The following is a 13,635-nucleotide window of genomic DNA, read 5'->3' as shown; positions in this document are numbered from 1 at the left end:
CGGGGTCCAGCCACTGCTACAGTTCAGCTACATGTCTGTGTTGGCTGCAGTCTGCCACAAAATTCACTCTTGACTACATGGCCTTTGGGAATGCAACAAGAGAACAGCCTGTTGCTTCCTGCCACCAGGCAGCAATTAATACAGTCAAAAACCTGCTGTGATCTTATTCCCAAGTGCTTAGAGACCATCTTTTGCTGATTAAGTACTCTGAAGTATTAAAAGGCATCTAAGCAAATTGCCTTTGGCAAGTCACCTAGCCTCGTGCTGTACTGGAAGATGGGTTGTCACACTCAAAGCCAGCTGTCCTCACCACTAGAATTACACTCCTGATGTACAACCACCCTTGGGGTTGATGGATGCACTTCAGCCTCCTCACCAGCAATCGCAACCTGGGACTAACACACACACACACACACACACACATCTACCCCTGACCCATCAGACTCTTCCCTTCTGGTTTCACGCCCCTCCTGCTGCAGACGAGCTGCCATGCAACACTGACTCAGGCTTTAAACCTTATTTCCAGATTTGTAAATATTTTTACAGCAGCGTGTAGAATATCCCCCCGTTTTATACAGAGAGAAACCAAAGCTCAGAGAGGTGCTGCAAGTCACCTGCAGCCAGCAGACCAGGGGCAGACTTGGCAACCAACCCATCTCCTAGAGGCCAGCCCAGCGCCCGGGCGGTGTGGACACGGTGCCTGGCTTCCAGCAGGGCCCTCGGCCTGGCACAAGGAACGAGCATCCTGTTGCCTTTGGAGCAGTTCACTGAGCACAGTCCCAAGGGCCATGTGGTTTCAGTTATAAAGCACCGTGCTCAGGCAAGCTCTTGGCTAAGCCAAGGAGAACACCTAAAGGACTTCTCGTATCTCCACCCTCCAACTTCATACACTTGAAGGTAAAGAAACAACTGCATCCCTCTGGTAGAAAAAGACAGCACCAAGGTAACTGGAGTGTCCCAATAAAAATTAAAAAAAAAAAAAGAAAAAAAAAAAAAAAGACACCTTGTGTCCAACTTTGAGATGCCAAGTGAGGAGGTCAGTGCCAGTGCCTGTCAGAATCACTGCGCAAGCTGAGGGACACGAAATGCCACCAGCTGGGGCACGGGGACATCGCCAGGGCAAGGGGGAGAGGAAGGCTAAGGCTTGCTTAACACTAACAGACATATATCTGGAACAGTTATTCCTTTACAGCTTCATAAATTAGTGAGCCCATAAAAACAGGAGCCTTGAGGAGGACATGCCAAAACCCTGCCATGCAAACCATGGTAATTATGATAATAGCCAGATTTTAATAAGCCAGTTCCTAGGTCCCACACTTTCACCTAGAAAACACATATATTTCCAAGGCCAGGGGATCTCAGAAATACCTGCCAGCCACCTAATCATCTAAACCCCAGTGGCACAAAAACCATGTTAGAGGGTTTGTCACACCCCATATCCCTTTGAATTTTTCCAATTTAAAAAACAAAAAACAAAAAATCAGATGAAAGAAAACTCCTCCTCTGTAAACCCCCATCTAGTCACAGCAATGAAACAAATGTCTCAGCACAGGCGGTGGCGGTGCTAAAGGAGACAGGAGGGCAAGAGGAAGGAGATGAAAGGACAGTAAATCATCTTCTCCAGACGACGGGCCCGGGGAGCTCCTGGATTCCTGGCTGCACAGTTCTGGCAGCTGACGCTGCTCTTCCCCTGATGCCCTGGCAGAGAGTCAGGCAGCACTGCCGTCCGCTTCACACATCTGCCAGCCCAGCCCGTTGGAAGCGCGTCTGTGCTGAACACTGGAGTGTGGAAGGTGGGGAGGGGGAGTCTGCTGGATCAGCTACGACTTCAGGTCCCGGTCAGGTTTCATGCTGAAGGGCTCCAGCCTCTCGCTCTCCGGCAGCATGCTGTTCAGCCGCTCCATCAGCGGGATCGTCTGGTCGATGCCCATCTGTATACGGCGGAGGATGGCAGACATCTCATTGACCTTCTGGATCTGCTCCGCATACTTGGCATACTTCTTCTGGCGCTCCTGCATGAAGCTATAAAGAGTTTCCACAGAGAGATCCATCTGTTTAAAAACAACAAGCAGAGCGAGGCGCATTAGGCCGACTGTTACCACAGGCCTTTTAGCACGTTGTCTTTCCCAAAAGCAGCCAAGAAGCTTGTTAGACACCCCACTGGAGCTACCAACCAGGAACAAAGGAGCTCCTCTACTGGGGCATGACAAGTTTGTCATGAAACAGAATGATTCATAGCTGTATACCAGGGAGGACATATGACCACCTCAATTCTACACCCAAACGCTGAGTATTTGATCAGAAAATTCTTTATTTACTGGGCTGAAAGCCAACAGGAGCTGCCAGGGATTTCCCAGTAAACTATACACGTATCCTCCAAGTTATCCAAACCCAGGGAACTTGCAGCCTCCACCTACACCTGTAGTATATTTTCAGTGCAGATCACTCATTTGCAAGCATTAAGCTCTACCATAGTTGCCAGCGCTAATTTCATCAGCTTAACCAGGTTACTCCATGACTAAGCCACTGTTATTCCCATCATCGTCTGGAAAACTCCTGCCTTGGGGAAGAACCACAATGGAGTGCTAGTGTCCCTAACTTCCCCGAATCCTAAAAATAAATGTGTTATGAGCGACCCCAGGAGAGGCATTAAGTAAATCAGCCATGCAATTAAACACAGCAAGTACCCAAACACGGCTCTGGCGTGATGACAATGACAGGAACTGCAGTGCTATTCCTGCCGCTGAGTGACGAACACAGCCTGTAGAATTCACAGCCCGACTTTCTCTTCAGCCAGACCTGCAAACTCTAGGTGGGATTCGGCCAGTAGCTGCTAGTACGGGACGCACATGAGCCGAGTCAGACGGTTCAAGCTGGTTTACATGCTGTAAAGCGCACCATATATTCAGAGAGCTCGGTAAGAGATCTGTTCCAAGCCCTCAAGCACACACCTGAAGCTCGGTTGCTTTGGCTCCCTGTAGCTGTGCTGGACAACCCCAGTCACTCCAGTGTCCTGGCTCTTTAAACTGGTACTACTACTCAGATGGTACTGGTACCATCTGAGTGGTGGACAGGCACCATGCAACCACGCTCTGTTTAGCCCACTGCTTCCTCTTACCAGTGTTTTTCCAAACCTCTCCCATCTAAGTAGCCCCAGAGGAAGGAGGTCACTGCTCATGATGAAGCAGCTTCAGGGAATCACTGCTGAGGACTCCTAGTCTACCAGGAGTCCCGGGTTCAAACAATGTCCCTCGTTGTAACTGTGTGACAAAGTCCATTCAGGGGAGGACAGCGATCATTCCTGTCACCAGGGACAACACAAATTTATCAGTGCTCTGCTAGAAAAAACAAGCCCTGCTGACCAGATGTGACTCACACAGTATTTAACTGGCAAGTCTGATCCTGGCTCCGTATGTGGTGGCGTGGGGCTGCGAGGGAGAGCCTGCAGCAAGGGGAGAATTGGGTGGAAGCGGTGCAAAGCTGGAAGGGGCACCCTCCACCAAGGAGGGAACACCCACCAGACCGAGCACTGCTGTCCCGCTGGCAGCAGTGGGGTCTGACACTGGGGGAAAACCTGGGGGAGCTGTGTTTGCTGACAAATGTCCCTTTAAGCCCTGTGGAATGGGTCAAGACAAAAACAGTTGAGCAAGAAACTATTTTATTGAGAAACCCAAGTTACAAACAGCATTGAAAACAAACACACAAGTTTCCGCTGAGCTGTCATGGGGATTAGTAAGTATTTTTTTTCCCCTATCACCTCCATCAGAGCTGGATACACCACCAATTAACTTTTTATTTCATCTGCACTTTCTAGTGCTCTCAGACTGAGTCCTTCCTCTTTGCCTCTGTGCTTTCCTGTGAATTCCTCCCTCCACACGTTCATGCACAGGACAAAATAAAAACCAGCAGAGTAGGAAACTCCAAATAGAGTGGAAACAATTTAAGCCTACACAGGGGTTTCTATTAAAACCCCAGCTTAATAATTTAGTAGTTTGGCACTAGCTCTGTAAATTGGAGTGTGTAAAAAGCAGACCACCACCAGGTCTGCACGAGATGGAAGTAAATTCAATCCAGTGCCTAAAAACGTCCTGCCTAATGAGAGACAGTGGCGTGGAGTGGCAGACAGTCGGAAACCTGCCAACAGTCAGCACGCCTCATTAAACTCAGTGGTGAGGGGACCCAGGCAGAAACCTCCCCTGGTGCTGAAGTTCTCCTCCACAGGCAGGTTCTCCACATGGTCTCACAGCACTGTGCAAGAGGCAAAGCTCACATCTACCAGGCTCTGAAACAAGAAAACCGAAGGCCCCCGTTTCACTCCATTCCAATAATTTCCACCTGTTCACTTTTAGGCTTCTTGTGTAATTACCAGTAACGTCCACTTACTGGAGGGGAACCCGGGGAGAAGCTGAAGCTGACCTGCGAAAGGAAGAAGAAATGTGCAGAGGCCTTCCAAGCTCTTTGCTACTTTTGGACACATTCACAATGGCTATTAAAAAAGCTGCCTCTCAGAAAAGAGAAAGGGTGGAAGTGAGCGTTTCCTACGGTTTCCCAACACCTACCATTCAAGTTTGCCTGGTGCAGGAGGCCACGGCAGCTGCACAGCCAGTGACAGGACAAGGAGGACTGAAGTTGAGTAATAGTGAGGAAAGGCCAATTTTTCACTCAGACTGAACCTGGTCTTTTTAACTAGAGAGAAAAAAAAAAAGCAGCTACACGTTAACTCCTGTATATAAATGCCAACGCCTCTTTGCAGCTCTCCTTGAAATGAGCCTAAATACACATTTACATCCTTCCTGCCCCCTCCCGCTCCAAGCGAGCTCCTCCAGTGCCAGACCTCATGCTTTTACCTCTCCTGGCACGCAGTCCCGTTCCTCTGGTGCTCAGACAGGGCCTTTGGTTGCAGGACTCTGAGATCAACCCTATTTACTCACCACAGAGACTAAAACTGCCCTTTGGGAATCTGCAATGAACAGGGAAAGCGCGTCAGAATCTGCTTAATTCCCACCTATTTCATTCCATACAGTAGCAATAAAAAGCATCTGGAGAAGGACAGCTCAGGCAGAGTCTGCTCCCTTGCCTATAGCCAAGGCAGTCCATGCTTCTCAAGACACCCTCAAGGGTCAGGTCAGATGAGTGAATTTTCCTTCTCTGAGCAGCTCCCATCCAGTCCCACCTCCCATACACAACGCCCTACCACAGCTCCTTCTGAAAAATGCTCAGGTCTCAGCCTTCTTGCCCATCCCTGGCTGAGAAGCTCTCTGGGAAGCCCAGCAAGACACCTTAGAGACATCTGCTCTTCCACTGCCCTACAACCATCTGCAAGTGTTTATTTGAGCCATTGTTTCTGTTCTTCTTGCTTTGAGCTTCCTACTATGCCAGGCCACCACAGTTGCAGGCAACACCCCCATCAGAAGGTCACCACCCTGTACCCTTAAGCCATGACAGATGTGGAGCTGCGCTGTCACCAGCCCCTCAATGGCTTCACCATCACCAATGTCTCCTTCAAGCATAGCCACTCAGTAAGCTATCGTCATCCCCAACTTACAGGTACAGAAGAGTTTAGAGAGTCAGAAGACCAGACGTGAAGCCTGTTAAGAAGCAACGGAACAAAAGCAAAGGGCCGAGCCCAGCACGTGAGGTCCTGGTCCTAAACCTCATCAAAGCAAAATGTTTCCTCAAGACACAGACTGGTCTTAAGGAAAAAAAGACACATTCTCAGTGAAGGGCTAAGAGCTCCCAATGCACCTTTTATTTCTTTCCAAAAATAACTCCTCCTGCTAAAGCAGCAAACCTGAGGCTGGACAGGCCCAGAGTAGAAGACAGGATTTTCCCCCTTCCTACATCGAAAAGGATAAAAGAGTTTTTTCAGTTTTTCTTTTAGAAGGACAGTATCATAAAAACAGACAAGCCTAAAACTCACCTTCCAGCATGACACACAGGTACAGCCAGTGACATTCAGAATTTCAGTCTGTTTCTATTTCAAAGCTCATGACTCCTCCATGGATCAGCAGCAGCAGGACACTAATTTATGCCTCAGCTTCGCATTTTACACATGAAATGACATCTACTGGGCTTTTCTTTCTTCAAACGAAAACAAATCCACAATTACTTCCAACAACAGTGCAAGATGGATATTCCCCCACTTCAAGGGCTCCAGCACAGCCCCTCCTGCCACACCATTCCCACCTTCAACCAGAAAGGGCTCGCAGACTCTCCTCTGCGTTACACAGGCCCATTTGTAACACCACACTGATGAAACACAAAACCAATTGAGAGTACTTTCAGACATCTTGCACACCACAAATTCTTGCATTCATTTTATAATTCTTCTTGGCCCACACTGCCAAGCAGAATAAAGACATTAATTTAGTCCACAAAAAGACTGAGGTCAGCACTGGACACTGCCCAGTTCTTTTCCAGAGACCACACTGAAAACAAACCAGTGCCCTGTATATGCTCTTACCTGGCATTGTTTTATAGCACCTCTATCATGGGCATGTAAGTGTTGTGCTCTCTTGGAAACAGAGGTCACATCTTGTTTGTTCACTGACTGAGTCTGAAAATTGCAGCTAGACACATTTTTCTCTGGTTGCAGAACACGCAAACGCAATCAGAAGTTCATTAAACTTGGAATCAAATTTCTAGAGGAACTGCTGACACTCATAACAAAACAAATACATCTTATAAGAGGATGCTCTGTCATTCCCAGCTTCTCCACTCCCTCCTTAAAATGCCAGTAAGGCAAGAAGATGTTTTGTTTCCCCCCCCCCACTCAGCAGCAGCTTTCAAGAACTCAGCTAGATGTCCATTTGTCCTGCGTCCCTCTGCCCTAACGATTTGCTGCCCACTTCCATCCCTACGGCTGCCACTCCAAAGAACACAGCAATTAAGGGGCAATGCTTACTCCAGAAAGTTAACTCGCTAGAACAGCGCTCCGAGCACAAACGGCCTTTCCCTTCATGTTGTCAGGTGCCTGGCTGGGGTTAAATGAACTCCTTCCTGCAGCTGCACAAAAACCACATCAGAAAGTGACAGGCGGGAACATGACTGCATGGAATATTAGTCACGATGTGCTGGTGTGAAAATACTTTTCAATCAACGCACTTAAAGCTGAAGACAGCTCCTCTTTCTGTGCTGCTTGAAAACAAATGTGCTCAATGAATGGCTTTTTTTTCTTCTTCCTCACTCTCTTTGATAATGTCACGCAAAGTTAGCGCAATAGATCATGATGACTTCCTGATGATGGGAACATCCTCTGTTTCTCCCACTCATCCCACACACTGATAAGTAATAAACTTACTGGGTAACATCTTTGCCAGGGTAGCAAACAGAGACGCCCAGCCAAGGATCCCACGTCCTTCTCTTCAGCACTGGTCATGAGAACGGCTCTCATGAGCACCCTTCCTCTGCACCACTGCCAGGTAAACAATTAGAACTTGTGTTTACATTTTGCTTATCACATCCAAGACCGAATCCCATGCCAAAATGCTCCTTTTGCTCCTTCTGTAACTTGTCATTGCTGTAAACAATTGCTAAGGGTTATTCTGTCTAAGCACTGCACAGATCGCAGTCAAGTTAGAGAACAAAGAGCAACCATTTTAAACTGGTTCTAACATTGAGTTTTAGTAATGATGATAGGTACATCAGGGCCCTTACTTCAAAAGATCTACTGCTAAATCCATACCTGGTCCCTTAGAGCTATAGTAGATATAGAATAGCATAAGAGAGGCTACTGCGCCTATAACATCAAGATTTAACTATTTTGGGAGGCCTTGGGTTGCACAAAAGAATTCAGAATTCAAAAGAAGAAGGTTCATTCTTGAAATTAGCCTTTCCACCTTTATGTAAAACTTTTCCTGCATATTGCATTATTGGACAGGATATGTTTGTTGCTACCCTGCAGTCTGACCTCTGCAGCCCACATCTCCCTCACAGCTCTGACTCGAGCCTTCCCTGCTTGAGAGCTACCAGCATCCCTCTGCCAACTGGCAGTCCCCCAAGCTTAAGTTACGACTGCTATCACTAACTGTTGCTAAAAAAAGTCCTGAAGTGATGATTAAAACAGTATCTACCTCTCGCCCAGCACTAACGAACCAGTAGACTTCCAAGCGCTTGAAAAAGCAGAACCCCACTTCACAGAGGTGGGAGAAGATGGACAGCAAAGCCCGACAACCAGCTGCCATCTGGAATCTGGTGCTGTAGATGCTCTAGCCAGCTCTTCAGCTTGGACACTTCTCATATCACAATCCTGTTGTACTGGACTTCCTTTACTTAGGTTTCCCTTAACCAGAGCTACTTACCATCTTTCTCTCTCAGAACAGCTAAACTGTCACATAAGCAAATGAAACTCAGGGCACAGTTTCACATCGCACAAAATCCAACACAACCTCAGGCTGCAAAGCAGCAGTCCCACCCTCCTCCTTCAAATTAGCTGCATGGCCACAGGCCGAGTCCTGCATATAAGTCATCAGGGGAAAATAAAACAAGTTTGGTCTTCCCAGACTCTCTCATCTTCAGTGGTTTGGTCTTCTGTCCCATCAGCTTTCTTGACTGACCCATCAGCCTGACACTCACAGAAGCAGCAGGACCACCACGTGAAGAGAATCACCATCTCTCCCACTGCACGTGTTCCTGGATCCTAACCCAGTGTTTGCTGTGGCAAAAAAAGATTCTTAGTGGAAAAAAAAAAATTACTTCCTGGATCCTAACCCAGTGTTTGCTGTGGCTGTGTCAGACTTAAATTCACAAAAAGATTTAGTGGAAAAAAAAAATTATCTGATTTTATCAGTAAGTTTTCTAAATTACCACCAAGAAAAAGTTATAGTAATTTCTCTCTCTTTGACTTTAACTAGGAAGAACACTTCTTTAGAGCTTCCAATTGCTGCTTTCATAGAACAATTTATATCTATCTAAAAAATCGTCTCTAAGTTTATAACAACTAAAAAAAAATGTTATTTTACACTGTGTCCTGGTTTTTGTCCTGGTTAAACTATCACACACTCAAAACATGAGAAATGCTTCCATACCTCTCTTAAATGACAAAGTTTAACAAAAGTAAATAACTAAAACCCACCCAGACAATACATAACATTATGTATCTGCATGTGCAATGTCCTCACAAAACCTCTTTTGTGGAGTACAACTCCATAGAAATTAATAAGAAACTCCCAGTCTGTCTTTAATTAGCTGTTCCTGGAGAAAGAAGAATTTTTATCTGTTATAGAGTGGTCTGGTGCCTAAATGATAACTTGCACAACTCTTATTTCAGACTACCTAATAATTCTGCTACAAAACACGACCTTCAGTTCCCTCCTTTCCTGATCTTACACTGCTGCCATACTACTCATTGAGAACACTCCTATATCGAGCCAGAGCTTGAACAGGACAACAGCCCTTGTAACTGTCATTTACCTCTAGGGTTTCATTTTATCATAAACTTCGGTTCTGTAGTTTCAACATGTCAGAATAACTTGCTTTAAGCAAGTTGGTTTTGCCATCAAAAATAAGCTTTGATTTGAAAAGAGAAGACCATTATCATTACTGAGATGTTTCTCAGAAAAGACCACCATTCTCATTTCAGAGAGGAAAGATGGTATCTAAAATAGTCAGCATTATTACCTTTGCAAGGCATCTGATCTAACGATATTACTCTCAGCTTCACGCTTGGGACCCGAGAGCTGTAACAGGTCATCTTTTCCAGATGTCCTACAGAAGGTCTTTCAAAATTTTCCAAAAGGGGACGCTACCTTTGTCATATTTAGTCAGGGTCAGACACACTAGAAGAAAGAGCTTTCTAGAAGAGAACACTACTTACAGGTTCAAGCGCCCTGTGCGCTTACACAACCAGTCCAACACACCTGGTTGAATCAGACCTACCTGCCACGTGCTGTGCAGATGGCCTGTATATACACAAGGCTGAAGTGCGAGATGTGCAAGGACACAATCCCAGCAGTCAGGAATCGGGGATTTCTGGACATCCGACAGCCCAGATGAAGCTTTTGCTCTTTCCCTACAGTTCTCATATTAATTCCATATTAAAGTCCAAATCAACAACTTCTCACTAGGGAAACTCAAAGGTATGCCAGCTTTAGCAGTGTTAGCCATTGGTAATCTTAAAAATTTCTGAAAGATCTTTCTGAAGCTCTACATCAGTTCTCCTTCATGTTTAAACAGAACATGAAATGAACCAAATATATCCCAGTGATGATGAGAAGGGGAAGACCCACTCCTTCATTCCCAGAAGAGGTACTTTCAAGACTGACTCCACAATATTTCCATAGTGCTGAAGCTCAAATGTCCCAGGGCTTTTCTGGAGTTCACAACATCCGATAGTAAGTCTTTGGCTTCAGGAAAGCCTCAATGAAATCTTGAGCGTTGCAGGTCATTTCCATAGCAAGCTCTTCTAAGGTTATAGACTATTGTTCAAAATATAACAAGAGAACGTACCACCACCAATGGTTCAGATGAAAATTCAATGAGTGGAAAACTCTAATCCACTCTGAGCATTCATTTTTATTGTATGGAGTCGCAGTGGTCTCCAGTTTCACAGAAGGCTGAGCATTTCTCCTTGTTTAAATCTACAAATGGATCTCTAGATCTTATAACTGAAAAGTAAGTAGTTCACCTTCAGCTCCCATGTAGCTTAGGTCAGGCATAAGCAAGAATTAAATCCTATGGACTAGATGAAGCAAAAGGAAAGGCTATGACCCAAGAATCACGCACACAGACACATAGAATCATAGGGGCTAGAAGGGACCTCAGGAGATCATCTAGTCCAACCCCCCTGCCAGAGCAGGTTCCCTACAGCAGGTTGCACAGGAAAGTGTCCAGGTGGGTTTTGAACGTTTCCAGAGATGGAGACCCCACAACCTCCCTGGGCAGCCTGTCCCAGTGCTCCGACATCCTCACTGTAAAGTTTTTCCTTAAGTTTGTCTGGAACTTTTGGTGTTCCAGTTTTTGCCCATTGCCCCTTGTCCTGTCAATGGGCACCGCCGAAAGGAGCCTGGTCCCTCTCAGTCTTCTCTTCTCCAGGCTGAAGAGTCCCAGCTCTCTCAGCCTCCCCTCATAAGGCAGATGCTCCAGGCACCTCATCATCCTTGTGGCTCCTCCACTGGACTCTCTCCAGAAGATCCCTGTCCCTCTTGAACTGGGGAGCCCAGAACTGGATGCAGTACTCCAGATGTGGCCTCACCAGGGCAGAGGAGAGGGGAAGGAGAACCTCCCTTGACCTGCTGGCCACGCTCTTTTTAATGCACCCCAGGATACTGTTGGCCTTCCTGCCCACAGGGCACACTGCTGGCTCATGGTCAGGCTGCTGTCCACCAGCACACCCAGGTCCTTTTCCACAGAGTCCTTGCCATATACTGCTGTTATATTTGTTTTACAACAACTACCTGAGCACCTTTTCCATCTGAAATTAATCTGATTTGGGATTTTATATTTTAGATAATTTGTCAGTCCCAGCAACTGCGCTTCAAAATACATCATTTTCTCTTCGGGAGAAAAAAAAAGAAAAAAAAGTCTTATTTGTTGTCCACTACAGCACAGTTTGGCACAGTTCATACACTTGATGACAAGGTATTCCACTATACTATAATTCAGCATTTTATCCAGGATTCCAGAGGTAGATGACACATCCAGTCAGGAACAATGCCCACACAAACTAATTACTAATAAATGATATGTTTCATGTCTCTAGAGCAGCGTTGAAATAATGGCTAATAATGTTCTCATATAGAAACATTCATGCCCCAATGGCACAGAAACATTCAGGAAACCCTACCCTTCATAAAAGCAAGATGGACAGATTACTTGCACTAAGGCTTTGTAATACTTTCAGCATGAAGTCATCTCTGCAGATCACATCTGATTGTTATCAGAATGCTAATTACGGGGCTGCTAACACAAGGTCAACCCCGCTCCTCCAGCCTACCACCTAGCATCTTTAAGTCATCAGTGCAACTCCAAATATTTGCAAATAATACTGGCTAACCTATCTAAAAATGAACTCAAACTGCTGAACAGCTTTTAGCTAACATTACTGACACCCCCACCCCCCAATTCTCACTTAGGGATAGAGGTGACACCTTGAAAATGTCAATTCAACATTGAAGCAGAAGGCAATCATTAAGAATCAAAGCCTGTAAAGTGACTTTTCCTGTATCAACACAATCCAGCAGGGATGGAGAAAACCATTTTCAATCTCTGTTAACCCCAGACTTATTTAGAAAGAGAATTCATACCATTTTCGATCTTCATTTGACTATGCCAAACAAGTAAAGCTTTTCCAGCTTTCTCCCTGAGGTTTTCCACTCCCCAGGCTCCCTTATAGCCCTTCTGCTGTACCATGAACTCGCTTTCCTTGAACATAACGAGAACTGCACGCAGTGTGTCAGACGAGATCATCTCTCCTCCTTATGCCATAGAATCAATATGTTCCTGTTTCTCGAGGGAACACCTTGTGTGATACACTCCAGGTAGGTATTTGCTTTCTTTGTATCTCAAATCTGTTTCATGCACAAATTCAGTATCAAGTTTGCTAACTTCAGAACAGACTTCAATACTTCTTATTCCTATTTGAAGATCTACAATGTGTGTGGGGGTGTTTGGTTGTTTGGGATTTTTCCATTCGTGGAAACAGGGCTAGAATAAGAAACCCAATTTCCTAGTTTAAACAAGCTGTGAGAAGAAACTGAATTCTATTCCTTCTTGTACCTGATAACCATAACCTCCACGCACTAATCCTGATGAAAGCATTAATATAAGGCTTGGCATACTAGATTCCCATTCTTCAGTGCCAGTCTCTTAAGTGCCTAAATTCTATAATAATACAAACCTTCCTGACTGTTAGATACTTGTTTAAGTTTAATTTTCTACTCTTTCTTGGAAATTTGTTGGTGGTAAGGATTCCAGTTTAGATCTTTTCTCAAAAGGCCATAGGAAACCAAAGCAGAAGAGAAGGGAACATGCTGGAATTGATTTCACATATATATATACACACCAGGTGCGAGGGACTGGTCTTTTTATGACATCAAATGAAGCAGTGCATGTTAATGCAACAGATTTCAGGCTGTCACAAGTGCAAACAATCCTCCCTCTTCCTTAATAACTGCTAGATCACTTCATAAAGTTCACGTACAACGGAGCACTGGCCGTCTGCCTCGGGCATACACAGCAAGACATTCCTTCTATGTATTAAAGTAACAATTGTGAAGCTTTTTCAAAAGCATTTTCCCATTTTGATGCCGGCTGGTTAAGACATCAACCCACCACTCGAGAATTCAAGCTACTTGCACATCAGGCTGGAGAAAAACAAGCAACATCAACTAAAGGCCATGAAGGTAGTTTCCAGCTTAATAACCCTGCACATTCAATTCTGCATGATGGTGCCTGTTAAGATTCCAGTCTTTATAAATAACACTTCATCACAGAAGAGAGAAGAAATAAAGAGCCTGATAGATTGCCACAGTCCTCATCAATCTCATAATTCCAAGATGCCAAAGACTATGTTTAAGGTACCAATCTCTTCACAGAACACTATGTTCTCCAGCTTTTCTAAAAAAACATGGCGGCATGCATTAAATCCCTTGGAAATGCAAGTGGCATTTCAACTCGGATTCTTTCCCATTACAGAAA

At 45.3% G+C, this 13,635-nt stretch overlaps 1 protein-coding gene across 1 annotated transcript in view; it reads right to left on the bottom strand.

Annotated features, from left to right (window-relative positions):
• Nucleotides 1-1,820: 1,820 nt before the first annotated feature.
• BORCS5 (BLOC-1 related complex subunit 5) overlaps nt 1,821-13,635 on the bottom strand; it is a gene marked incomplete at its 5' end in the record, with an annotated part of 18,279 nt that continues 6,464 nt past the window's right edge. The window contains one exon of the mRNA XM_010166787.1: nt 1,821-2,051. Within this exon, the coding sequence (XP_010165089.1) occupies nt 1,821-2,051 (231 nt within the window). The remainder of the gene's footprint in view (nt 2,052-13,635) is intronic.

Source organism: Antrostomus carolinensis, unplaced genomic scaffold, assembly GCF_000700745.2.
Source record: "Antrostomus carolinensis isolate BGI_N321 unplaced genomic scaffold, ASM70074v2 scaffold17694, whole genome shotgun sequence".
Classification (NCBI taxonomy): Eukaryota; Metazoa; Chordata; class Aves; order Caprimulgiformes; family Caprimulgidae; genus Antrostomus; species Antrostomus carolinensis.
This window is presented reverse-complemented; position numbering and strand designations above follow the sequence as displayed.